Raw genomic sequence first — 27,019 nt, 5'->3', positions numbered from 1 at the left:
CCTACCTGGGGTCACTTTCTGAGTAGGTGATCCAAAGGAGGGAGCGAATGTCCGTAGTGTTCTGCCAGCAGTTTAGTGTCCCTGGAAACAATATGGAGATCGGAACTGTTGGGTAAAATGAAGCTTTTTAGGTTAAGTTGCCTTCAGGTTTCTCCAGTTGATAGTGAGTGGTTTTCAAAGTGGGGTCCCTAATGTGTGTTCTCTGGAGCAGCAGCAGCCACAGCACCTGGAAACTGGTTAGAAACACACGTGCTCGGGCTCTATTCCAGGCCAGTAGAGTGGGAAGGTCTGGGGTGGACCCAGCAATCTGTGTGTCAAGAGCTCCTCCTGTTATTCTGATACACACGCAAGTGAGGCCCACTGGCATACACGAATATAGCATTAACTTTCCACTTGGAGGAAGTAAAGCACTTCATTGTCAGTTAGTTGCCACTTTGCCAAGTTGAGCAGTTTTTCTAAGATGGTTTTCTCCAACATTCGTTATCTGATGCGAGCGTACTTTGAGAATAAACATTGGACAATGATGCTTAAGACACCATTTAGTTTTAGAAATAGCTCACTTCGCCCTTTACTTTAGAGACTAATTCGAGGATACAGGCACTGAATACATTTAAAAATAGTTTCTGAATGACTTAATAAAGGAATGAATGGTAAAGGCTTCAGGGTGAAACTGGCATTTTAAGATTAAATACACAGGGTGAAAAATGTTTCTAGGGAAATACCACTCCAATTTCTTTTCCTTGTCGAACTCACTATTTGTTTGTGTTTCCAACTTAGATAAGTAATGGAACGTCCTCTGTGATCGTCTCCAGAAAGAGGCCGTCAGAAGGCAACTATCAAAAAGAAAAAGACTTGTGTATTAAATACTTCGACCAGTGGTCCGAGTCCGATCAAGTGGAGTTTGTGGAGCACCTCATTTCCCGAATGTGTCATTACCAGCATGGACATATTAACTCCTACCTGAAGCCCATGTTGCAGCGGGACTTCATTACCGCCTTACCAGGTAACTCCCGTCTCTCCAGAGGCTGAGCTGGGCGAGAAGGCCCCGCCCCAGGGCCCAGGCAGCGCTGACGGGGTGGGGGGGCCTGGGAAAGGAGAGAGGGAGCACAGGGACACAGCACTTAGGTGGGACCCATGCCGTATTTTAATATGTGGCACTTCTAATGTAGCGTCTGTCTAGGAAATGGAGGCAGCTCCTGTGATGCGTGGTGTGGATCAGTGGTTAACATTCTGGTCCAGTTAATGTGTTTAATGAGTTCATGCTATGCTGTTTATTTTGATGTAGTCTGTATATAGTCTGCATTTTGCCTTTATAAGCAGTTTAAGTTTTAATATGGGACAATTGTGTCTATAGTGTTTCTCTTTGGGAAATGCCCCAAAGTTTAGGGTGTTCATTTGTATGTATCAGAAGTGACACTCAGGGAATGGCAAAAACATCTCGGGGAAACTGATAGCATGTCTTTATTACATTTCTCAAAACTTACTCTGCATCCGTTCCCTTACCACCCTTCTCTCTCTCTCTTTCACGCGTGTGCACACACATTCCGGTTAAGTTTACTTTGAATTTTATTTTCCATAGCCTATTTTATAGAATAGTTTTAGGTTCAGAGCAAAATTGAAAGGCAAGTACAGAGTTCCCATATTCTTCAACATCCCCTCCCCCCAGCCTTCCCCGTTGTCAATATCCCATGCCTGAGGGGTACATTTGTTATAATATGTGGACCTACATTGACACGTCATTATCACCCAACATGCATGCTTTACATTAGGGTTTACTCTTGGTATTTTAATTGTGTGGGTTTGACAAATGGACTCGTACAATGTTATGTATCTCCCCTTAGAGTATCATACAGAATAGTTTCACCGCCTGGCACATCCTCTGTGCTCTGCCTATTCATCCCCTTTGATTTTTGATCACTCATTAATTCTTTTCTCTCTTTTCAGTTTCTCCCTTCATCTCTTTTCTGTCTGTCTTCTTTTTTAAAATTTTTAATTTATATCTGGCTACATAAGATAAAGAGGTTTCATTCCTGAAGAGAATGCTGGCCAGAACGTTTTCACCATGGTCATTGTAATCTGGAGGTTACAACTGCCAGGCCACGGTGGGCCGAGAATCAGTCAGGGATACACCAGTGCCACTGCCACCAGCCCCACCCCTGTCAGAGCTTCTGCGTGGCTTCTCAGAGAGTAGCTCCTTCCTTAGGCTGGCTGTGGTTTGCAGTGCATCAGGGCTCCACATTCTGAGTATTTGCATAGCTAAGGGAACCTGGCCTCAGGTCTCAGGCCTGAAACCTGGAGCTGCAGAGTGACAGGCCAGCTCCTGATTTCTAATCCCTCTCCTAAAACTTGTAAGTTTGCTTTCTGTAATGGTAGTATTTAAGGATATTTGAGTGTTAGCTTAGAAAATTAGGACTTTACTGTTTCTATGCTGAAATGTAGCACTGTTTGCTTCGTTTCATCCATTAGTATTGCTAGAAAAGCAAAATAGGAGCCCTGTCTTTCTAGAATCATAGTATTTAATAGCTGGGAGGGATCTTAGCTATCAGTTAGTCCTTTCTCACTGTGCAGACCAGGAAACCAAGGATCAGAGAAACTGGGTGAAATGCCCAAGGTCATACCTGTTGGTTACTGTGGTGGTTGTGCAGGTTGGTTCCAAAGATAGTGCAAAGGCTGAAATCATTTATAGTGAAGATTATTCTGTACATGTCCTTGAATTGGCCATAAGTATAGAATACATGGTATACAACCCAATTCAGTAATATTTACTTTTAAATACGAGAGAGGGAAGAGAGAAAGATAGGTTTTTAATTGCATGAGAGGGTGGGAAGGGAAGGGGGGTGGGTTGAGAATTGTAGATGGACTTAAGTCAGGTGAGTACACGTGGTACAGCGACTCTATTATGTGCAGTGCCAGAACTCGGAACGCCCATCTTCCAGGCCTTTCTACTGACTCAGGCTGCATCTCACACCAAGAAAGTCAGGGTGGTTTTCAAAGTCAACGACTGCAGTTGTTCCTCACAAGTGCTTTTGACTAAACAAAGAGAAGCCTCATTTTTCTTAAGCAAATCTGTTTATTGTTTTTTTGGGTTTTTTTTTGATTGCCTTCTATTGTTTCGTTTTTATTTTCCCCTATAATTTGCTTCTCAAACATTTTAGAGTGCCAAGGAACTCACCTTAGGTTTACAGACTATCCACGAGGTGGCACTGTTGTTCTCAGTTTTAGAGGAGAGCTCAGAGGCAGCCCTTTTTCTCGGGGAGTGCAGCCTTGGAGAAGAGAGAGAACAGATGAGTATGTGTTATGTATATACATATGGTTAGCATAATTGCATACAATTCCGTTTGCATTACAGCGAGTTTTAAGGAATTGTCCATATCTCTGTTAAAGTGGAATTTTGTGGTATTGAATATTACATGAAATGAATGGACCATTGGCTGGGACGGGGAAATATTTTTGTTGAAATGCTATTTGTTTTAACAGGATTTGATCTGAACATATATACATATGTCAGTATATATCACACATGTGAATCTAATAGCTGGGGACAAGCTGGCCACGTTGTTATGTTAGTTAGTCTCTAGTAGATGTGGATTAAACCTGCCATTCGTCCTTCACACAGACCCAGACTTAAGAGCACTGGGGGAGAAACAGGTCCACGTGTGTATTCCCACTTCAATTTAATAATGTGGGTCAACTTGCTAAATCCAAATGCTAGTTTGGCGTTTAACTTTTAGTGTATATGATTTTAAGTTTGAGTTTTCACTCTACTGAAACTGACAGTCAACTTAGGACTTCTTTTGATTGTGAAAATCATTAATTCTATAACAATTGTCTATGGTTTTGACTTTTTGATGCTTCTTACTGAGACTGTTGTACCTGTCAGTATAGGGAAAATGGAAAATGTTTGTGGTCTCTGGCTCCTTTTGGTTCAGTGGAAAAAGTGATAATTATGATATGCTTTTCTAAAAATCATGGTAAATGTTTAGTCTGCAATGTCAATTTCTGCAGGCTAACTTTGTGGTTTGTAAGAACTGTTGTTAAAGGGAAAATTTATACCATTTGAAGTAGAGGCAGATTGTACTTCAAAAAGGATGATAAACATTGGTGATCCATTTGGTGAGGTGTCTGAGCAATTAAAAATTTTGAAGCATTTGGCTTCTTGGCAATGGTTTATTCATTTGTCTTATCCCCAAGTAAGGATGATAAATCATCATGGACCGTACATGTGACAGACTAGACCAAAGGTCTTGGGAGATGTGGAAGCACCGGAGCATAGCTAAGGCTTCAGGCTGGATGCAGGGCCAAAGACCCAGCAACAAAGTGGAAAGAGAGTGGTCACGGGATTTAGACGGCCCTGCAGTGTGAATCCCAGCGCTGCACCTAATGGCTATGTGAGCCCACTTTTCGAAACCTCAGTTTCCTTGTCTGTGGGAATACTACTACTTCTATATTGTGAAGATCAAAGAATGGATATAATATGCCTGGCATCTGGTGGGTATTCTGAGGATGGTAGCTTGAACAACAACAACAAAGCCCAGAGAGTCAGGAAACACCTGCTTCTGCAGAGGTAAGAAGATTTATTGCCAGGAAGTTTTAATTATTCACCCACTAATTTCCAGATCGATTCATCCTGACATCACATAGGTAGTGTGCACAGCGCTTTGTTGGCATAACAGCATCTTGGACTCTGACGTGAGCATCATTCTGCGTCATTTCTGTCCAAATCCTTAGGTCAGTGTATTCCGAGGTAAAGGCATCTATTGACAGCCTGTTGCTGTCAGCAATTGCATTGATTTTTTGTTTTGTTTTTTAAAGGTATCTAACTTCAAATTTTATAACTATATGGATCTGTGACTAGGAAGGGGGAAGGGACAGCAGGGGTGGGTGGGGAGAAGGAAGTTTCTTTGCAGCTGTTCTTTGAAATGCGTTTCTAAAATAATAAAAAGTTTCTGTAATTGTATGATGTAAGCAGCTGTGTTAGAACTGGCTATAGTCAAGGGCATTGAACTGACATTGCACATTTGAGTTTGATTTTGATACAGTGTTTTTTACATATTGAGCTTTGAAACTTGTGCCTTTTTAATTGTTTTAATTATTGAAATTTCTCCAGACCTTCATCTGGTGCCTATGATTAGCAACAGCAGCACTTCTTCAGCATTGTGTGTGCAGTATTCTGCCGTGTTTTCTGAGGCCATACTGTGTCCCCTTGTTGCCTTGGGAAGGGGGGTGATTGTGGGATCGGGGAGTCTCAGCACCATAGAGTAAATGAGAGCCAGACGTTGGTACTTAAGAAAATACCTAGTTTTAACACCTCAAAGCACTCTCTAGCCCTGGCAAATGGACCACCTCATTCAGTGACTTCTTTGTCCCCCATCTGCTTGAAAGCAGAAAGTTGCAAGCTCAGCATGGCTTTTGGGGGTAGCTCTTAGGTGCTCCAACAGGAGTTGTGTGATTCCTGTACTTCCAACATTTAAGGGGATATGAGACTTCTAACCAAGATACTAGAGGGGGCTTAGCGCTTTGCCAAAGAAGGTGTGCAAGGTTTTCGCTCAGGTAATTACAAAGAAGAGGAACTCTGTTTAGCTTCCTTGACCAACAATCTCAGCTAAGGAGGTTTGGAGACGAGGGAAGGAGAACAGAGACGGAAACTTACCGAGTACCTGCTCTTCTTCATAACCTCCTCTTCAACTTCCCAGCCAGGTGAGCAGGTTCCTTCTCTACAGAATGAAGGTACTGAGTACCTAGCTCAGAGGGCTGTCGTGCAGACCGTATGAGCTAATCCATCTCAAGCATTTAATATCATGTCTATTTTATGGAAGACTGAGATCCGGAAAACTGATTTACTTCAACCCAGGTTACCTGACTTTACAGCAAATGCGTTTTCCAAGAGACGAAAACATGCTGCCTCCTAGAAGGATGAAGTGAATTAAGGATTATCCAAAGGAAAGAAATCAAATTTCATAGATATCACTGAACTGTTGCTGAATTCGAGTGATGGCCTTTGAAGGAGGAGGAAATCTGTGTTAATGATCCTTCTGCAGAAATGCACTGAGAGCCCAGTGGGGAGCTATTGAGGAGGGAAAATCAAAGAGAACTAAAAGGGGTGTCATTGCTGTAAAGCAATAGTTGCCAGCGTGTCAGAATTACGCAGTAGAACCTCTTAAAAATACAGATTCCTGGGCTCACCACCTAAAGATTCTGATTAAGTATATCAGAAGAATGTCCAGGGAATCTTTTTGTTGCTGTTGTTTTTAAAATCACTAACCCTGAATGATTCCTGTAAAACCACACAGGCTTCTGAGAATGAGCTCAGAGAGCACCAGATCAGGCAATTCATACAGAGACAACGGGGGTGTTGCAGACATCAGGGCCCGAAAAGGCAGCTGCCTAATGCATTCTCCTTGGCTATTTGTTTCATCTGTCAGAGAGCAGAAGAGGACTCATTGGGAGGCGGGCTTGGGCAGGGAGGGTCTTATAACAGGAGGATTTGGTTGATGATATGGAAGTAATGTACACCTTGAAAAGTGACTGTGTTCTAATATCAAGTGTAGAACTAGAAGATAGTCAGCTAAGTACCCCAGCATTAGAAAAGTTCAGAGAGGATAAGTTAGCCCCTGGATAGAGGTTCTAAAAGATAACATAGATTAAAGAGGGCTGAGAGATTCTGAAATTTGAAATTTTGATAAATACTTAGTTCCAGCAGTGGGGAGGCCTAAGTAGAAGCTCCTGTGATTATCCATAGATTTCTCGGATTATAGATAAACATGGGCAGAAAGATGGAAGAAAGGGGCACATAATCATGTAGCTACACAAAAAGGTAGCCTCAGCCTTTGAGAGTGGTACCAAGGCAAAACCCGGAATGAAGTAAAATTGTCCAAAATGGTGACGTAATCTGGGAGAGTTGAAAACAAAAAAAAGTCAACTGTTCAGAGCACAGTGTGAAGAATGAAAGGATGGTATTCTTGGAACCAGTGGTATAGTGATAATAAAAAGAATCAGCATATTTCACTCCGTACTGAACTTTATTTTCTTTCCCCACTAAGAATAATAGTTTTAAAACCAAAAAGGATGGAAAAATTGTAGTCCAATAAAGTTATGAAGATATTTCGGAAACATACAACTTGTGCAAACAAGTAGACCTAAAAGCATTGCATGCCAGGATAGTGACAGAAGCTGTAGTTATGATTTTCAGAATTGTGGGGCATTGAAAAGTAATCGTAAACCACGGGCAGAGCTCCTGGGTAAAGTTGTGCCCTTCCAGCTCGTCAGCTGTGTTTGGTAATCCTGCATGAAAGTACCGGAAGACGATTGATGGGCAGATTCCCTGGTTCTAAGAACTGTGTATTTGGGGGATATTAGCTGGTAAATTTGATGTTACACTCAAGCAGAATTCTTAAATGGATTATCAAAAGTTAATTAGCAGCTGAAAAGACTATGTGGGTTTGTGTAAGCCTAGAAGGATATAAACAGAATGTTAAAAGCCATCTCTGAGAGGTGGGAGTTAGGGATTCAAAATGTTTTGCTTATGTGCATTTTGTAATATTTTTATAATGAACGTGGGTTATATTATATGTTGAAAAGCAGCTAGTGCCGACTTGTAAACAGAAAATGCAATATCAATTTTATGTAGTAAGCTTTAGCAAGGAGACACACAGGGCAACCAGACCAATCCACCTGATTTTGTTTTTGGTAAAATTACCAGACTGGTAGGTCAGAAAAAGCATGGAAAGGTGGTCAAAGTTTCTCCAAATATCCCTGAGGACTGAATAGAGAGGTTTGGGCTGGACAGTGGTACATCCAGATGGTTACAGAGTGACTCAGTGTTGGCACCTCGTGAGTATTTAATGAATGGATCAAGGGTAGCCTGGAGGGAAATATCTAGAATCATGGGTGCTGTCCTTGGTTCTGACCCATTTAACATGTTTGCCCACAAACTTGGGAATAAATAAAGAATTACTCCATTTGCCTACCATCCAGATCTGATGTGGAATACCCAGTCTTCTGGATGGCAGCATCAGAATTCTAGAGGCTGAAATGGGGCAGCCAGACAAAGCTTTAAAGGGGAATTCCAGTAAGGACAACTCCTACACCATGCTGACCCCCACCTCTCCAAGTAGCGGAACAAATACAGAATTAGCAGGAATTGCTTTGATAGATGTTCGGGGTGAGAGGCCTAGGATTGCGACTTGCTGCCGTGTTAGGCTACTGTGCTAGGACTATTAGGTGAAGGCAGTGTAAACTTGGGCTGCACTTACTGTAATTTAATGACGTGCCAGAAAAGACAGTGGTCCCAGCGCAGTCCTCATTATCAGAACATAAACTGGGTATTCGATCTCCAAGTGGAGGAGAAGTAGTACACGAAGGCCTGTAAACCGTAATCAACAGTGGAAATAGTCATTCTTAGAGTTGCAGCAAACCTTAGTTTGTGAAGCATTTTTTGTGCATCAACTCATTTTGATATTGTCAAGATGGGGCAGGGATTACTATCCTCACTTTCTACAGGTAAGGAAAATGAGGCTCTGAAAGTTGAACGATTTACCTGTACCCTGCTAAGTCAGTGCTACTGTACTGCTTCTATTTATCTTGAAAAAGAAAACACACGTTAAGCTTGTATGGTGCCTTGTTGTCTTTAAAATCTTTTCCTAAAACTCATTTGACTCTACCAATAGAGTGAGAAAGGACAGTTATTACTAGTGCTTACCACTGTATATGGTAAAAAACCAAGGGGCAGGGATGTTTCAGTATTTGTTTCGTGTCAGAGAACTGCTACGCGATGGACCTAGACTTGAAATTGGGACTTTCTGCCTGTGTGTTTACTCTGCCCAGCGCTGCACAGAATAGGCCTGGGGAGGACCTTGGATTTCTTGTAGCTGCAGAGGACGTGCCTGGAACCACAGGATGGGAGTTTATAGGCGGCCACAGAATTGACCATAGTGATCTTGTGTGTGAATGTTGGGCAGAGGCTGAATCTTGGGTGTCGTTGGGAGGACCCTGGCAGTGTGTGGGATAAACGTTGTAAGCTTCTAGAATTTGTAGACACGTGGCTCTTGCTTTGGAGAATTTTGCCTCCACAGACAGAGAAATAATTGACAAACCTACATCTAAGTACACCTGACTAACTCTTGGATTGTCATTTAACTTTTTATAAGCTTTTAAAGATGTCAGCGTTACACTTTTTTGTCTCCTTAGCCCCAAGGGATTCACACCGGTCATGGATTAGTAGGATGATCTGTTATGAGAGACAGTAAATCAGAGGGGAAAGACCAGGAACCCTGGATAAAGAGATTGGGGAGTTCTCCTTTTGGCTTTACTACTCTGGAGTTGGGAAACCTTGAGTGCTTTACCTCTCTGTGCCTCGTCCATAAAATGTGGGGCAGCCTTGGCCTATAGTGGTTTTCAAAGAAAATGAAATAACTCTTTTATCGTAATATCTGACAAATCTAGAACTTTCCAGATCAGCTTTTATACACGGTAACTGTTGGCCACCAATCGTTTTATCTTAAAAAATCAGAACCACAAAGAAGCATATAGGTTTACACGCGCGTGTACGTGCATACCCGCCCGCCGATCACTACTCCTCAAGTATGGGGCCTGGATCAGGATTTCCTTATTCCCCTGACCCTTTCGGAAATGGTGACTGGTACATTTCCACCTCCCTTCCCATTTCTTCATTGTCTTTTCTGTTTTGTAGAGCAAGGCCTAGATCACATAGCAGAAAACATTCTTTCCTACCTGGATGCCAGGTCTCTGTGTGCGGCAGAGCTGGTCTGTAAAGAATGGCAGCGGGTGATCTCCGAAGGAATGCTTTGGAAGAAGCTGATTGAACGAATGGTGCGCACTGACCCACTATGGAAGGGGCTTTCAGAAAGAAGAGGGTGGTAAGTATGGGGGTTTGTTTGTTCCTTTGGGGGAAAAAATGTCTTTGACCTCGGGTCAGTTTGATTACTCAAGAAACCAATTATACTTGCCAGATGTGTTGGCCTATTTTAAACAAGCGGAGAAAGATGAGTGGTCAAGAGTTGGGAGAACAAAAGTTAAAGCTGTTAGAATTTTTCCTTCTGATATGTAAATTTCCTTTATAGTTATTAACTGTTAGGAAGTATTGTATAGTTTGAGTGACTAGGCTTTTTAAAGCTATGTATTTATGCCTTTGCTTTCACGTTTTTCTTGGGTGGTAATACCATTAGCAACAGATAGATAAGAAAAAAGAAAATATGAAAAAGTCAAATAATGCCATTTTGCTATTTGTTAGTGTTGCTGGTTGCAGATAATGGGAGGCACAGCAGGCAGGCTTTTTTAGAGAAAACCCTGAAGTTAAATACAGCTTGATCGCGCTGTACACGTCAGTAACCTGGCCCAGTTAGCACAGAGAAAGAAGTACAGGGGGTCGTGGTGTGAGCGAGGGTTAGGGCTGTGTTTTCTTTATGGGAGGAAGTTTGATGTGTCCTAAGTTCGATTTTCCCCAAAGCTACTTTAGCACTTTTTGTGAAAATACAGAATGAAAGGCTGGATATTGTGTGCTGGGTGTTCTGAAAAATCAAAGGCCAGGATCGTGGTAGAGAGCTGTATAAATTGAAGTAAACTTGTGTCTCACGTGTTTAAACTCAGCCATCCTGCTTTTGACTTGCTAAAGCTCAATGCAAGTCAAAAGACTTGAGTGATACAGTATCTTTGTAAGCACCACATTTAAGTAAAATTCACCCTTTCATGTGCAAAAATGTAACATCTGTTTGTTTTTATTTGCCAGGGATCAGTACCTGTTTAAAAACAGACCCACAGATGGCCCTCCCAATTCATTTTATAGGTCATTATACCCAAAGATTATCCAGGATATAGAGGTAACTTTATGATTTATCTGTTTTATGGGCTCTTTGTGTCTTGTTCTCAACTTTTTATGTTGCCGTGGAGTGTTCTGTTGGTCTAAAATCACGGAACAAGTCAAAATTTTTTAAGCTAAACTCTTGGAACAAATGTGTCACATTCTATATAATCTGCAGCTATTCTCTGAGTAGATAATGTCTTTATGTAAAAAATGAGCTAACTTTTCTAAAACATGAAATGCTTCTGCAAGGCTGCTAGTTCATTAAAATATTTTTCCAAACTCCAGGGCCCCGTTTTTCAGGTAAGCAGTTTTACATCGCTGAGCCATATCTGGAGAACTAGAGAAGGCACAGTCTCGGTTTCCTCTGTACGTTTCCCACAATTTTGTATAAAAAAATGATTCATATATGATTGTAAGCAATAGTTAAGTGGGTTTTATAGAGCAAATTATGCTTCTGGACCATTTTGGATTTGAGTGTAACTTCATCAGACCAGTAAAACTCTGTAAACTTGATGAGAAACATTGGAGATGTTTGATATTGTTCATGTGTTCTAATTAGTTCAGTTTTATTGTTTAGCCCTTTTCCTTGAACCAGGAAAGACACGCACAGGCATTTCTCATTAACTCTTTCACATGTGTTCTTGGCAGGTCCTGGTTACTTCACTATTTCCTCCTTGGCAGAAAAATTTAGCCTTCTCTAGGCAATGCTGTATCACCCATAAAGTTATACTCAGTTTCCCAAACGTGAAGTAATCCTGTCCCCCAGGTGATAGACATAAAAGTTCTTGTGCCAAAATTCATTAATGGAGAAACATGTGCTTTTTTGGAGGGTTCTCCTACCTCCCTCCTTTGAGGCAGATGTGAACTAATGGAATCATTTGGTTAACGGTAAATCTGAATGTGACTGGAATATCATTATTTAAAGCACAAACCCTTGTCTTGGGTATTCTGCTCCCTAAAATGAGCTACAAAGTAACCTTTTAAGGATGGTTAAATAATTTAAAACTTCTGCCAGACAATCATAAAGCTTAGGGATTAACTGATCCATTGGCAAAACTTTGAATAAACTGCTCCGACAGTATTAGTAGCTGAGACCTAGTGTTAACTCGAATCTTGCGTTGGTGTGTGTATTCCAGGGAGCGGGGCTGTCTCTTAACCCCAGACCGTTAGTGCTACTAAGACGTCACTTGTGTACACATCTTAGAAACTACTTTCTGTCCCCACGCCAGTTATTCTTTACAAAGTATCTCCAAATGCCCTTGAATCATTTAGTAAATCCTCTGTTATGAGAAGGATGATGTTTAGTCAATCATTAATAAACAGGACTTTTGGAACAACTTTGATTGGGTTGAAGATTTGGCGACACGGATTATTTTATCTCCATGAGGACTTTTGCAGTTGACAGTATGAACTCCGTATTCTGTGGCGTGACAGTCTGTGACACCACCTACCATATCCATTTCCTCAGGCTGAAATAATATTTTTCAGTTAGCGAAGGAGGCAGATGTGAGGGAAAATAGAGCTATGGGGGAAAACCTGATTTGACACACAAACCTCTATCATGGTGGTCTAGCCAGTGGTTCTTAAGTGTGGTTTGGGAAAAGCCACTGGTTGGCCACAAGGGTCTCCTCCAGATTTTTGTGGGCTAGATCTCTTAGTGTAAGGGATGATGTTTTATACTTTGGTATATTCACTAATGGTAATAATAAAAAAAAATAATGTACTATGTATAGAGCGTTTACTTGTGCTAGATACCTGGTTAAGCATTTTATAATACATTTTCTCACTTAACACTCCGGACAATACCTGAGTAGGTCATGTCCTTATTAAAGGTGAGGAAACAGCTCAGCAAGGTTAAATAAATTGCCCAAGATCACACAGCTAGTGAATAATAGAGTCCGTGATCAGCCTTATATTCTTCTGTTACACCACCTTTTCTGTACTATATATAGATCACCGGTACCTCATCAAAAGAGTTCTTTGCCTCTGTTTTGGGAGTGTGTTTTATTCTGTTCAGGGTGGGCACACAGGTAGAGAGCTGTGTCAGTAATCCATGCATGGATCAAACAAATGAGAAGCTCCTGGGCCTCAGTCTTGCCTATAAGGCTGATACGAGACCCTCATAAGCAGAAGATAATAATTACAAGTACGGTCTTCTGAGCCCTTGCAGGGTACCGTGAACTATGTTGTGTGACTTACATAGATTATTGCATTTAATTCTTACAACAAGGTACATATTATCCCCATCTGTAATAAGGGGAAACTGAGACTAAGAGAAGTTTTAGGACTTGCTTTATAGCTATGGGATTTTAACTGAGGGCTGGCTAGCTCTTAGTGGTGTTGTTTGTCACTTTCAAAGTGGACATTTTAAGAAGTCAAGGAGAAAGAGGTATGTCAGTATATGCCTCCAGTCTTCGAGGTGATGCTCTCATCTTTCTCCAATTGTGTGAGTACTCAGTGTCCTTGACTGTGACTTGAAAAAGGGCATGAGTTAAGATAAGATGAGTGGGCTTTGTTTTAGTCCAGTGATGGGACAGGTGGTGCTTTAAAGGGTTTTAATTAAGCACATTGCCAAAAGATAAATTACACCCTGAATGTCAAGTGGATGTTTGTGTGCCCCTCCCCTCTTGCCCACACACAAGCTGCAGAGTATCTGTGCTTTTGTTCCCTGTGTACTTTGCAAGGTTGCCCGTTCACAGCACCTTTTTCTTTTTTTCCCACAAGCTCTAGTTCATGTGCTGCCTCCTGTCATCTCTCTGTTCCCAGATTTGGTTCTGATGAGCAGGTGACCTTACTCTTCCGCACTGACCCACCAGAAATTGGCTAATTTTTAAAGAAAAGTCGAGAACCTGGCTTAGTGTGGCCAGCCCCTATGATTCAGGAAATGAGGATGTAAGAAATGAAGTCTGGGGAGAATCAATAAGAATTCTTAGCTTTCTGTAAAGGTTCATCTCTCAGTGTATTCTTGCCGCAGAGCGGGAGAGGGGGGTGGGGGGTTTAGAGTGCATCTGAATTGTGAAGGAATACCTGGGAAATCTGAGGCACGTTCCTAAAGGAAGCAGCTATATTTCCTTTGCTATCTAGAGTCTTAATTGTTATTACCATCAGTCATTATTAATGATGAGCTTACTATTAGGTACTTCGTTATGGTGATTTAACTTAATCCTCATTGTCAAAACGGAGATTCTTATAGTTCAAAGCCCATGCTCTTTTCACTCTACCACACCCTCAAGTGTCTCTCAACAGAGAGGGGAGTTGTTACAATACACTCAGTCAGAGTTCTGATATCTTGAACTTGGATTTTTCCCTTTTGCCATTTCAGTGCAGTGGCAAACTTTCGTGTGATATGCCTTTTTCCTCCTTTTATTCACCGGATTAAAGCCTTTGAAGCACTCTCCTTGGAATGGGCCACTGGTAAAATGATGGTGTGTTCTATCACACCTTTTAATAAACCACATTTTATTCACAGAAAGTGGGGAGCTTTTTTGTGGTTTACAAACTTGATATTAACATTGTCCTGACCAGAAAATGCTGAAACTTGCCCACCCACCCAGTTGTGTTTAGGCTTCTAAAAATAATGTTATTCCTCCATACTCAGACATCTGTTTTCACTCTATTGCCAATTTAAATGCCGCTGTATACTCTGTGTATCATGGCTACTTTCCCAGTATTTTGAAAATTTGCACAGGGTAAGGGGATTTTACAAGTTCTCAAAAACACGAACTATTTCTCTACAGTAGCCACACCACATGATGTCGAAGTGAAATGGCAGGTATCTGCATAATTACAGGGGTGCACCTGTGTGTGCTCTGTGTGCCTGCTGCTGAGCTTCGTTGGATTTCATTTGAAGGCTGAGCCCTTTCCTGGGAGGGGTTGGGGAGGGCTCGGGCTCAGCATTCAGTATCAGCCTAGACGGAGGCCACCATTCCCGGCGGTTGGGTGAGAAGATTTTTTTGGTCCGTGTTCTCCACAAACAAGGAAGAACATTCCCACTGCCATTCGTAGGCCCTGTGATAAGCACTTCCCAGGTGTCATCTCATTTGATTCTTAACAGCTTGGAGGAAGCAGATATTGTTTTCCCATGTTTACAGAGGAGGAAACTACAGCTCAAAAGTCCAAGACATTTGCCAAAGCTGCTAATTGACCCAGGTGTTTTCTACCACAATGGGTTGCCTTCCATTTTTAAGGGTCTAGTTTTTCTAAAAAAGACCTGGCTTATAAGCATTCTAGTAAGAGTTGAGGTCATGAAATAAGGTGGTAGGTAGTATTTTGGGCAGACATAGTCAGCAGGAAGCGCTGCTTTCTTTTGTGGGTGGCCTTGGGAATTGAGAAGATTGAATTAGGAATTAGACGGGTGGCTGTGCAGCAAAGCAGGCCCCTCCCTGATCTGGTTTAGTGTCTCTTTCCTGGAATTTTGAGACAAACTACACTTGTTTGGGGATTAGGGAACCTAGTAATTTTTAAAACGGCCCTGAGTGGGACCTCTAAAATGATCCATCAAGAATTATTTGGCAAACTTTCTCTTTTAAAATTCAGACGTGTGTTAGGAAATTAGGCTCTTTCTAAGCATTGAGAAGCTAAGCCATTTCCTAACTTCCATTTGACTTAGAATGAAAGCCTGTTGTCTAGCAGAGCTTTTGAGAGGTCCTGGCGACTGGCTCTTGTTTAAGAGCGGGAGGTGGAGAGCCTGGCTCAGCCTTTCCACTGGATGGTGGTCTCTGTCCAGATGCCCTGGGGTGGGTGTGTCACAGGCTGACTGGTCTTGCCTCAGCTCCTCTCTGCTGTACGGCTTTAGGTCCAGCAAAATAGAAGCAAGCCACCCAGTTCTAGAAAATATCTCAGAGGAGAGAGAGAGAGAGAGCATGTGGGAAATTCTTTTTGGTACGGGGAGTCCCCCACTCCTTCATTTTATTTATTTATTTATTTATTTATTTATTAAATTGGGGAATATTGGGGAACAGTGTGTTTCTCCAGGGCCCATCCGCTCCAAAGTCATTGTCCTTCAATCTAGTTGTGGAGGGTGCAGCTCAGCTCCAAGTCCAGTCACTGTTTCCAATCTTTAGTTGGCAGGGAGTACAGCCCACCATTCCATGTGGGAATTGAACCGGCAACTTTGTTGTTGAGAGCTCGTGCTCTAACAAACTGAGCCATCCAGACTTCCCTCCAGAAGCGCAGTGGCAACTCGTTGTCTTTAATCTAGGTGTGGAGGGCGCAGCTCACTCGTGGGAATCAAACCAGCAACCCTGTTATTCAGAGCTCACGCTCTAACCAGCTGAACCATCCAGCTGCCCCCACTCCTTCATTTTAAATTAAAAAAAATTTCAAATTCCCATGTGATAGTAAATGGGCTTTTTCTATTCATTGAAATATACAGAGTAACAAAGCTACTTACTGATTCAATAATATTTAAAAAATAATTGCATGTTTTAAAACTAAGAACAGCGATACGAATTTAAAGAACACCTGATGCGCGTGTGTGACATGTTACACCTTCATCTTTGTAGTAGTTCGGGTTTATAGCAGCAGCTCTGGGCCCCCAGAAGATGCAGCCTGAACATCAGTAATCATTGCCAGGAGTCCCGGGCCATAAGTAAGACTTGTTACCACTATGTCTGCCTCCTAAGGCAGCATTTTCCTGGTGTGCTTAGCATGCCGAGGTGTGTCAGTCACTATCTGTCTGAAAAACTACCCAATTTCTCTAAATGATTCTAAGCACTGAGTTCAGTTTAAGAAATTCTTTATATTCTGGACACCTTTTTAAAAAGTTGCTTATACAGACAGATCTGCTGCTGACCTTTATAGAGGTAGCAGGGTAGGTGGATGAAAGTTTTTTGATTTTGCAATGTGCTTTCATGTCTGATGTTTACAAACTCACTGGAGGCGACGCTGCTGGCCCAGAAGCTCTGACTTGGTAGCAGATAGGCAGGCGAGCATTTCCTTGCTCCTGGCATCTCCGTGGCACCTTGCTTGGGTGTGCCATCCTGCCCTCTGTCAAGGCTCTGTACGGGTGCTCTTGGAGAGGAGGGATTGTATTTCCAGGCTCCTGTGCTAATTACTGAGGCCAAAAGTGGTGAAACATTTTCCTTTTTAGATGTACGTTGTGTCAGTATCTCCAGTCCTCCATTTCTCTTTCTGTACAATGAAAACAGTAATCTTGGCTTCAAAGTTGTGATGACTAAATGAGCTGTAAACCGTGTAAAAGCACATAGCGTAGTGTTATGAAAGCATAGTACCTAGCACATAACATACAGTGACTTTTAACATTTTAGAGCAATACAGTAGCATACTGTCTTCAAAAAAGGAGGAAGTATGGTTTGTTAGATGTCAGCAGAGCCAGTAATTAAGTTCTTATCATGAATGAAGATGAGATTTATCTCTTTTCTTCAGCAAAGCAACTAATTAAACTTTTAGCTACTCATAATTCTACTCCGAGCTAATCTTTTAACCTATTACTACATCATGAATTCAGGTGTAAACAACTATCCTGATCCCTGTTGTCCCCTAATTTCAAGGATCAGGAGTTTACATTTTGGTTGTTCTTGGTGGAAACTTTATATCCTTTCTTCCTGAAAATCCCTCATATGCACTACCAGAGGTTAGGTCTTCCAGTGTGTTGGGCATGACCCACTTCCTCGTTCAACTTTGCCGGCTGGACTCATGCCACAGTAGTATTTGAATTAGGAATTAGACGGGTGGCTGTGCAGCAAAGCAGGCCCCTCCTTAAGTCCTGCAGCACTGAAGTTTTTAATCACTCATTTGGCACTTATATTTTATCTGGAATTGTTCCTGATCTTCTTACGTTCCGTGTTCACTGCCTGAACAGCTAGGACTATACTACTTTATAGACACTGCATATCTTAGTGGAAAAAGCATGGATTCAAGAGTCAGGAAGAACTGGGTATGACTTGTGTGTCCAAGCACTAGTTTTGTGGTCTCAGGCAAATTAAACCCCTTCCTTGTTTCAAAAAGGGAAATAATAAGAACTTCCTTCCAAGGTTAATACGTGGATCACTTAACTTAATAAACATATTGAGAGTATATCCAGTTCTAGACACTATGTGCCTAGATACTAGTGGTGCCTCCCTTGAAAGCATGCTTCCTGCTGATTATTTAATTCCGTGTCTGTCTAGCAGTTAATACCTGGAATATACTCGCATCTCAGTAAGTGGTGCATGAACGATGAAAGAATGAGACTCCAGGACTGAAATGTGCCATTCTTATTTTAAAGGAACTTCAGTGTGTTGGAAGATTAAAAATGGTTAGCAAATAAATTTTTTTCTATAGTAGTTGGCGTGTAGTAGTACTTTAATATCTTTTCTCAATGATCAAGACAATGCTTTGGATGGAAACGCAGATTGTCAGTATATGCTTGATGTTGGTGGTGGGCTTCTGCCAAATATTTTAATTGGCATTAGAGAGTGACCCAATGAGTTACTATTTATTTGTATGTTTTGGATGCAAATGGCATTCTTTAAACATACCGACTTCTGTCTAGGCCATTTTTTTTCAAACCCAACCCAAACTCATTGGAAATCCTATGATAGTTGCCAGACAGGCAGGGAACGTTTGAGAAAAAACATTGTTGGGCTAATGTCTTACTTGGAAATGAGCAGGATTCCTGTCTACAGACAGTTATGCAAACCAAGATGGGGTATCGGTGGTATGCTGTTTCTGGAAGCAGCGCCAAAGTCTGAAGCCTAATAGAATAGTTGATTCACAAAAACTCATCTGTTGCCTTCTTTTTCCCCTAGACTATAGAATCTAACTGGCGGTGTGGACGACACAACTTGCAGAGGATTCAGTGCCGCTCTGAAAATAGTAAAGGTGTCTACTGTTTACAGTATGATGATGAAAAAATTATCAGTGGCCTACGAGATAATTCTATTAAGGTGAATGACTGTATTTCACATGTATTATTTTTAGAATTGTGGTGGTTACATGTTAGACACGAGACATGACAACCTCGTCATTGATTCCAGATCGGTTTATCTGTTCCACTCAGTCTTGGCAGCGCTCAGTGGTTCTGAAGAACTAGGGGCAGAGTACTTTCCTGTACGAACACTAGACCCCTTCTCTAAACATGCTTTACTTTCTATTTTCTGTATTTAGGCGTGCGTAGAAATTATCTCAGTAAGAGCATTTTGAATTATTCTATCATTCACTTTTCAGTAGTAGATAAATGGGATTATTTCTCTGTATTTAATGTTTGATGGCGGATCTGACAGATTATTGTTTTACATTGTTTGTGGCTTATTTTCTCATACTTAAGAAAACATTGAGTTCTTTTTAACTATTTTTTAAAATTTTAATTTACATACAGGAAAAATCATTCGTTTTGGTGTAAAGTTCGATGAGTTGTGACAAGCACAAAAATTGTGTAACCGTAGCAGTAATGGAGATACAGAACAGTTGCCTCCCTGAAAGTTCCGTCTTTTGTAGTCAGCTCTTCCCATCCTTCCCCGTAGGCACTGGCCACCACTGATCTTTTTTCTTGTCCCTATAATTTTGCCTTTTCAAGACTGCCCTATAAATGGACTCATACATCATGTAGCCTTTTGAGTCTGGCTTCTTACACTTAGCGTTTGAGGTTCATCTGTGTTGTTGCGTTTAGCAGCAGTTGATTCCTTTTTACGGCTGAGTAGTATTCCATTTAATGGGTACGCCGCAGTGTCCTTATCCATTTACCTGCTGAAGGGCGTTTGTGTTTTCAGTTTTTCTCAATTACGAATAAAGACACTGTAACCATGCACGCAAGTTTTTGTGAGATCATAAATTTCAGTTCACTTGAGTAAAAACCTGGGAGTGGGATTGTTGACTCATGTGGCGAGTGTATGTTTTACCTGCCAAGAAACTGCCACGCCGTTTTCCAGAGTGGCTGTATACACCATTGTATATTCCCCTCAGCATGTATGAGACTTCCTTGTGTTCTGCCTCCTTGGCAGGCCGAGGCAGTCTCAGTTTTTTGATACTAGCCGTCTTAATAGGTATGTAGACATGTCTCATTTTATTTCCCCAATGACTGATGGTGATGAGTGTCTTCTCACTTATTTGGGTTTATTTGCCATCTGTATATTCATTGGTTCAGATCTTTTGTCCGTTTTTTAACTGGGTTGTTTGTTTTTATATTATTGAGTTTGAGAGTTTCTTCGTATATTCTGCATGCAAGTCCTTTGTTAGATGTATTTTGCAAATATTCTCTTCCACTTTGGGACATCTTTTCATTTTCTTAATATCTTTTATAACGCAGAAGATTTTAATTTTGATGAAATACAGTGTACCAGTTTTTTTCTTTTATGAATCACGCTTTCGATGTCATAGCAAAGAAGTCTTTCACTGAGCTTTTTGAATCTGTAAATTTATGTCTTTCATTCACCAAATTTCAGAAGTTGTGGCCATTACTTTTTCAAATATTTTTTTCTGCACCAACTTCCCCTTTCCTTTTGAGACTCTAACTACATAAATATTTGATACTGTCCCTCTTTTTTTTTCAGTCTTTTTTTTCTTCTCATTTACTGGTAATTTCTATTAGTCTATCTTCAAATTGACTGAATTTTTCATCTCTCATCTCTTATGCTATTGCCCCTCATTCAGTGAGTTTTTTATTTTGCGATACTGTATTTTGTATTTTCTATTTCTCTGCTGAGAACGTCTCTCTTCTCATTTACATCAAGTATGTTTATCTTTACCATGGAGTGTAGTTACAGTAACTGCTTTGAAGTCTTGACCACAACAACCTCTGGGTAATCTCCAGCTTGTCGTGGGTGGATTGTCTGTTCCCTTGAGAATTGATCACTTTTCTTGGTTTTTGTATGTTAAGTAAGTTTGGATTGTCTCTTGGACATGATAGACGTTGTATTGTAAAGACTATGGTTCTGCTAAAGTCCTCGGGAAAATTTGTGTGAGTGCGTTTTTTAGCAGGTGGTTGACCTAGTTAGTTAGGATCGGGACACAAGTTCTGCCTTGACATCAACAGAGGGTGCTGGAGAGGCGAGGTAGGGGTGACAAGGTTGGGGGTTTATTCAAATGTCTTTTCTGCTTTTCAAAGCCTTGTACTCCTTTGGGTTTGTCTTGGGCTTGCACTGCTCAGAAGGTGGTCTGAGACTTCATCAGCAGCATTTTAAATACCAGTTCGCGTTTTACAGCCTTCGTTATGCAGGTGCAGTCTATCCATTGTGTGCACAGCTCAGCCATGTGTTGTGTGGCTTTTCATAGAGAATTAAGAGATCCCTTTTTCCACATCTATCCTGTGGGGTTTCCCTAAGTCTCTCTTGCCCACAGGGTTCCTTTTCTTCAGGGCAGAGAAACGGGGTTTCTCTTGGAATTGTAGTTATCTGTGCCATTGCTCTGCAGTACATCTGCATGACGAGGGCCTGTCTTGGATCAAAGCCACGTGAGAAAGGAGGGGAAAGGGCCCTCCACATATTCTTTGGCCCCCAAGGATTCCTTTTTCCTGTCTTTCTGTCCGGAAAGAGTGGTTTCTCTCAGAGTTTTGACTGCCAATGCCGCTAGTTCACTGTGCAGTTCTCTGATCTGGACCCGCCTTTGGCCAAAGCCACAGTGGAAAGAAATGAGAAAACAAGCAAAAAGAATGATAAACACCCCCCTGTGGATTGCGTCTTCATATTTTTACTCTTCCATGATCCACTTGCTTTTTTCTCCCTCCTCCCCTCACACTTTTCAAAGTCCTTAGCTAGTTGCTTTTGTATTTGTCTCGAGTTTTTAGTTATAATCAGCTAAGTAGAGAGTTTGTAGTGAACATTCTCCATCCTGGCCCTGTTTTCTATATTGTTTTACTTGGGGTGAGTTAAAGATGTTTTTGGGGGTTTTTTTTTGCTTGTTTGTTTTTCATTTAAAAAAAATATAAAATAGTGGAATTTCAGTAATTCAGGTAACTTAGGGCAAACAGAACTCTGAATTATAGCATGTAAACAACCTGTTCCACTGGTTTCGTATATGTTTGGCATGTTTCCTTAAAGGTATTCTGTGGATATAAATCTAAAGGATGTCAGTTTGAAGAGTAATGCCCGTCAAACAAATTTAGAAAACACTGCATGCTGTGTATCTCCTTTGAAATTCATAGGGTACAGTAGCACATAAAGGCACTGAGAAGTCCTGCAGTAGAGACACCCAGTGTTTCCCAACTTCCAAAACACATTTGGCCACAGAACTCTATTTTTATGTAACTTATTGATTGCCCTAACCTGTAGCTATAAATATACTCTAGAAAGAGTGACATATGTTGCTGTTTAGTCTTGGCAGTTCTTTAAGGAATAGATAAGGATGGTTTATAAGGACCTTGTCAAAGCATAGGCTGGCCATGAGCTTGCATTTCATTTACGCTGGATGTGTTTCTAAAGAATTCTCTTAATGGCGGCACACCCAGGTTTAAATTAAGTTACATTTGATTTATAAGACAGAACACTCGAGCAGAAATGCACTTCAGAGCGAGCATCTCAACCGCTACATCCAGCCATCATTCCAGTGGTTGAAAACGTTTTGTGCTTCCTTCTGCATCAGTCCTTGATCACTGATCAGTCTTTCGAAATCACTGTGGTTCTACTAGGTCAGAAATTAAAAGCAAGCCTTGCTATTTTATAGAAAGTCCCTTAGCTGTCTATAGCACTGCAACATCTTGGCTGTTGGTAGTGAGCTTTAGGGACACTGCAAATTATGATACTCTTGCAAGGGCAGAGACAGTTCCACAGAATATATTTTAACCATCCAAAAGAAGGGAGAAAAAGAGCATTGAGAGTACAAAACTAACTAGTATTAACAATCTGCTTCCTTTTAATCTATTTTTTCTTTTTTAAAATGTATACTTGTTATGTCAGTATATAGACAACTTTTATTATACTTTTTAAAAAAACACTGTAATAAAGCTAGCTTCATATTTTCTCATTAAAAACTTCATAGTATACGTTGAAATTTTTCAGAAATGTTGAACATTTTTCAATTAAAAATTTTTGTAAACAGAATGGATTGAGGGGTATGCATTTTTAAAGGCATTGTTTTCCAGAGGGTAAGCCAGCTCTTCTGGTAGAGTTTACTTTAAAATTCCCCTTGTAAGGCTGTTAAGTATAATGAGTACAGTAGTGAGGGGACAGAGTAAACAAAATAGTACATCTATTCAGGAAATTATTCAATATTGCTTCTTTTCATTTCCCACCTGTTTGATGTTTAACTCTTATTTACTGTAAGCAGCTTGTGTTATGTTACGATTCAGAAAATAAGGTGAGACAAACATGTATCAGAACGTGAAATACTAAATCACTGTGGTTGGTCTTGTCTCAATAGATTTGGGATAAAACCAGCTTGGAATGTTTGAAAGTGTTGACGGGCCACACTGGCTCTGTCCTTTGCCTCCAGTATGACGAACGTGTCATTGTGACTGGCTCTTCAGACTCTACGGTGAGGTGAGTAATGTGACTTCACTGGTCTGCCACTCGTGTGCCTTCCACGGGGAGACTGAGATTCATCTTTTGTAATGTGCAGACACGTGCGCTCTGTGTGGTTTTGTAGGCTCTATTTCAAAACCACTGTTGGTGTAGGTGCATTTGAGCTAAGTTGGTAGGAAAGCTCGCTTTTGTTCAGGTCCTGTTCCCATTGCCCCACAGTATAGAGATGGCAACGTTGCTTACCTATAAAAGCACATTGCCTGGAATTCGGCTAGCTGTCTCCTCCTGGAGACCGTGCTCCAGAGCAGAGAAGAAGGCAGGTGTTCTAGGAGTGTGGAGGGCAGGAACCTACAAGTACTGGAAGAATCAGAACAGCTGTTGGCAGAGCCTTTTGAGGGCCACGGAGTGTGTGCTAGATGTTTTGTAGACTGTTATCCTGTTGAATTCTCACATCAGCCTTTCTAAGTAGGGAGATATTACCTTCTTTTTTTATAGATGTATTAGGGAACTGGGATCAGAGAGATTAAGTAATTTGCTCAGAGTCACAAAGTTAATTTTGAACCTTGAATTTGTGTCATTCAAGACTGACTTTATATTATGTCATCTTTCCAGTAATGGAGACACCAGTTTTCACATGCCAGCCCTGAGGCAGAGTGATGAAGCTGGGAATGTCAATGTCCCCGACCTTGTTTCCCCGAAAATAAGACCTAGCTGGACAATCAGCTCTAATGCGTCTTTTGGAGCAAAAATTAATATAAGTCCCGGACTTATTTTATTATAAGACTGGGTCTTATATAATATAATGTAAGGCCAGGTCTTATAAAATATAGTATAAGACTGGGTCTTATATTAATTTTTGCTCCAAAAGACGCTTTAAAGCTGATTGTCTGTGTAGGTCTTATTTTCTGGGAAACACGGGAGTAGATGGGAAGCAGTGATGGCTGCTGGGAGGTTGAGAGTAGAAAGGAAGCACTATTGGGATGTACCCCTAAACCACCGGAACACACAATCCCAATGGCTTTGGACTTCAGTGTGGTGAGGAGTTCATCAGAGCCTGGAGATCATACAGTGAAGCCTCAACTGGACTGCTGCTGGCTTGGGGAAGGCATGTCCTATGGCGGGGAAGGTGACGGCGCTTTTAGGCTGAGTCTGAGACTTGAAGAGGATTGTTGTACAGGCACACCTGAGGGATTGCGGTAGTCACCCGCATGCCTAATGTCCTTTCCCTGACTCGGTGCTTCCAGGCTGCTACTTCTGCCATAGGTCACGTCTCAGCCTTAGAAGCCCCAGTCTTTCCTCCTCTGTGTGAACTTATCCTCCTAGTAGGAGGTCTGGGTGACAGAAAGCTGACATGAAAGAGCTGCCCCTAAAAGCCCTATGTCTCAAGATGAACCAATTGGGAGACACTGGTTTGTCCATAAAGCAGCTGGGTAAATAGATGGGTGTGGGGATTGACTCACAGTCCATGGATTCAGAGGCCTGTCAAAGGTCAAAAAGAACCTTAAGCCTGGAACTGTCCTCAGTTACCCAGCCACCAAGTCTCCTTCCCCGGTCATCTCAAACTCCTTGCAAAGTCCATTTACTAGAAGAATCTTTTTTTGTTTGTTTGTTTTTTTCTGTCAACACAAGCCTGCAAACACCATCCCTGAATCCCTGACTATTCAATAAACCGAAAGCTGGGAAGTACCAGAATTGGCCTTCTTTTTTGAAACCATCCCAACACTCCTCAGCAAATAGAGAAGTTGCTTCGGTGGCTCCTTTTAAGCATATACTGAGGTGTCAGGTCCCATTCACCCAATCTAGGTAAAGGCCACACCTCCCAGCCTATTGCCAAGAATAGGCCCAGAGCACATATGCCAGAACCTTTTCCTGGTGGTCTCCTAATTAGCACTGTACTTTTGTCCTCTAGAGTCTGGGATGTGAATACAGGCGAGGTTCTGAACACGCTGATCCACCACAACGAGGCTGTGTTGCATCTGCGCTTCAGCAATGGCCTGATGGTCACCTGTTCCAAGGACCGCTCCATCGCTGTGTGGGACATGGCCTCTGCCACCGACATCACCCTGCGCCGCGTCCTGGTCGGCCACCGTGCTGCTGTGAATGTTGTGGACTTCGATGATAAGTACATCGTGTCTGCCTCTGGGGACAGGACCATCAAAGTAAGTCTGTCTGCAGTCAGAAATGATTTGCAAATATTTTCTTCCATCTTGTGGGTTGTTTTCACTTTCTTGATGGTGTTCTTTGAAATACAAAACAATTTTAATTTTGACGAAGTCCAGTTTATCAGTTTTTCTTTTTCTTTTGTGCTTGTGCTTTTGTTGTCACATTTAAGAGACCATTGCCTCATCATGGTCACAAAGATTTACTCATACATTTTCTTCCAAGAGTTTTATAGATTCAGATCTTACAGTTAGGTCTTTGATCTATTTTGAATTAAATTTTCATATATATAGTGTGAGGTAGGGGTTCAACTTCATCCTTTTGCATATGGGACATCTAGTTATCCCATTCAACTACAAATGCAGCTAGTAAAATAATTCTGGGCACTTTGGTTGCTTTGTGTCTCCTTTTTTGGCTTACAATATATTGTGTATCTATGAACATCTAAGTCTTGCAGATGGTTTCACAAAAAAGAGATTATTTATTCCACATTCATAATATTAGGAATGATGTGTCAAAACAAATGGAGCTGTTCAAGAAACTGTGCTGAAAAGAGGAGGATGTGAAAGGTGAAGCTTTTTCACATCAGTTACATTGAGTTTGACATGTCAACTGGCACGAAATACAAATCTGGCCCAAACTCTTCCCTGTAGGCAAATGAATGTCTGAACCATCCCGGAGATAATCTCTTTAAGAAGATCTCAAGGCTTGGAGACTTCACTTCTTTCTGTATTTCATTCTGGTTTTAGTACTCAGCAGCCTGGGAAATTTTATGCTGTCCAGCCTGGCCCCCTGCCTTCCAGCCATATTTCATAATCAAGTATTTTGATCATTCCTAGAAGCTCTCATATTTTTTTTTTTTTAAGGTATATTGTGAGGGGACTTTCCTGCATTCATTCTTAAAGAATATTGCTAATTTGTTATACACAGGTCTGGAGCACGAGTACCTGTGAATTTGTTCGGACTCTGAACGGGCACAAGCGAGGCATTGCCTGTCTCCAGTACAGGGACCGACTGGTTGTCAGTGGATCATCAGACAACACCATCAGGTGGGTAGAAGTTGGAGCGCCAACAGAGCTGGCTGCCTGATTTTTGCGTAGTGTTGACTCGTCTCCCAGTCCTGATGCTCAGAGACTCAGAGTCTTTGGGGGATGCTTCAGACAAGAAAACTTTAGGCAACTTTTATGAGTCTGTTTGGCTCTGCATTCTAAAGGGGGTAAACTGTGTATGCCCTGTGTGTTCTTCCAAGATTCCCCCAGTGCACAAGGTTTTATAACCCAAGAGCACTTAATACCAGAACACTCAGGACAGAAGAGGCTCCAGGTGACTCTGCTTTCTCTTACCTGCGTGCTCTGGCTCCCTTCCTTCCTCAGAGATGGGCGGGGACTTTATCTGTCTCTCCCAAGGTGCCTGTGGTCATTTATTTTATTTCCCTTTTTTCTTCCCAACACTCAGTGTCCTTGCTTTTTAATAACTATGACTATCCTTAAACATTTTATATCTTATTAAGAACTTGCCTTAAATAGCTATTTAATTATCCCAAGTCATTTTCCCACTGTCCCAATATATGCTAGCTTTTTTATAACCAAATTCCCTAATGTTTGGGCAGAATGAAGATTGGGCTCAAGATTATTTCAGAGAGGGA

At 41.4% G+C, this 27,019-nt stretch overlaps 1 protein-coding gene across 9 annotated transcripts in view; it reads left to right on the top strand.

The window, feature by feature from the left end:
- FBXW11 (F-box and WD repeat domain containing 11) overlaps positions 1–27,019 on the top strand; it is a 102,119-nt gene that overhangs the window by 63,876 nt on the left and 11,224 nt on the right. For all 9 annotated transcript variants that reach the window (XM_033096147.1, XM_033096145.1, XM_033096142.1 and 6 more), the window contains 7 exons: positions 778–1,003; positions 9,689–9,875; positions 10,745–10,835; positions 18,571–18,708; positions 23,114–23,232; positions 25,124–25,373; positions 26,305–26,423. In XM_033096147.1, the coding sequence (XP_032952038.1) occupies positions 778–1,003; positions 9,689–9,875; positions 10,745–10,835; positions 18,571–18,708; positions 23,114–23,232; positions 25,124–25,373; positions 26,305–26,423 (1,130 nt within the window). The remainder of the gene's footprint in view (positions 1–777; positions 1,004–9,688; positions 9,876–10,744; positions 10,836–18,570; positions 18,709–23,113; positions 23,233–25,123; positions 25,374–26,304; positions 26,424–27,019) is intronic.

This window comes from Rhinolophus ferrumequinum, chromosome 24 (assembly GCF_004115265.2).
Source record: "Rhinolophus ferrumequinum isolate MPI-CBG mRhiFer1 chromosome 24, mRhiFer1_v1.p, whole genome shotgun sequence".
Classification (NCBI taxonomy): domain Eukaryota; kingdom Metazoa; phylum Chordata; class Mammalia; order Chiroptera; family Rhinolophidae; genus Rhinolophus; species Rhinolophus ferrumequinum.
This window is presented reverse-complemented; position numbering and strand designations above follow the sequence as displayed.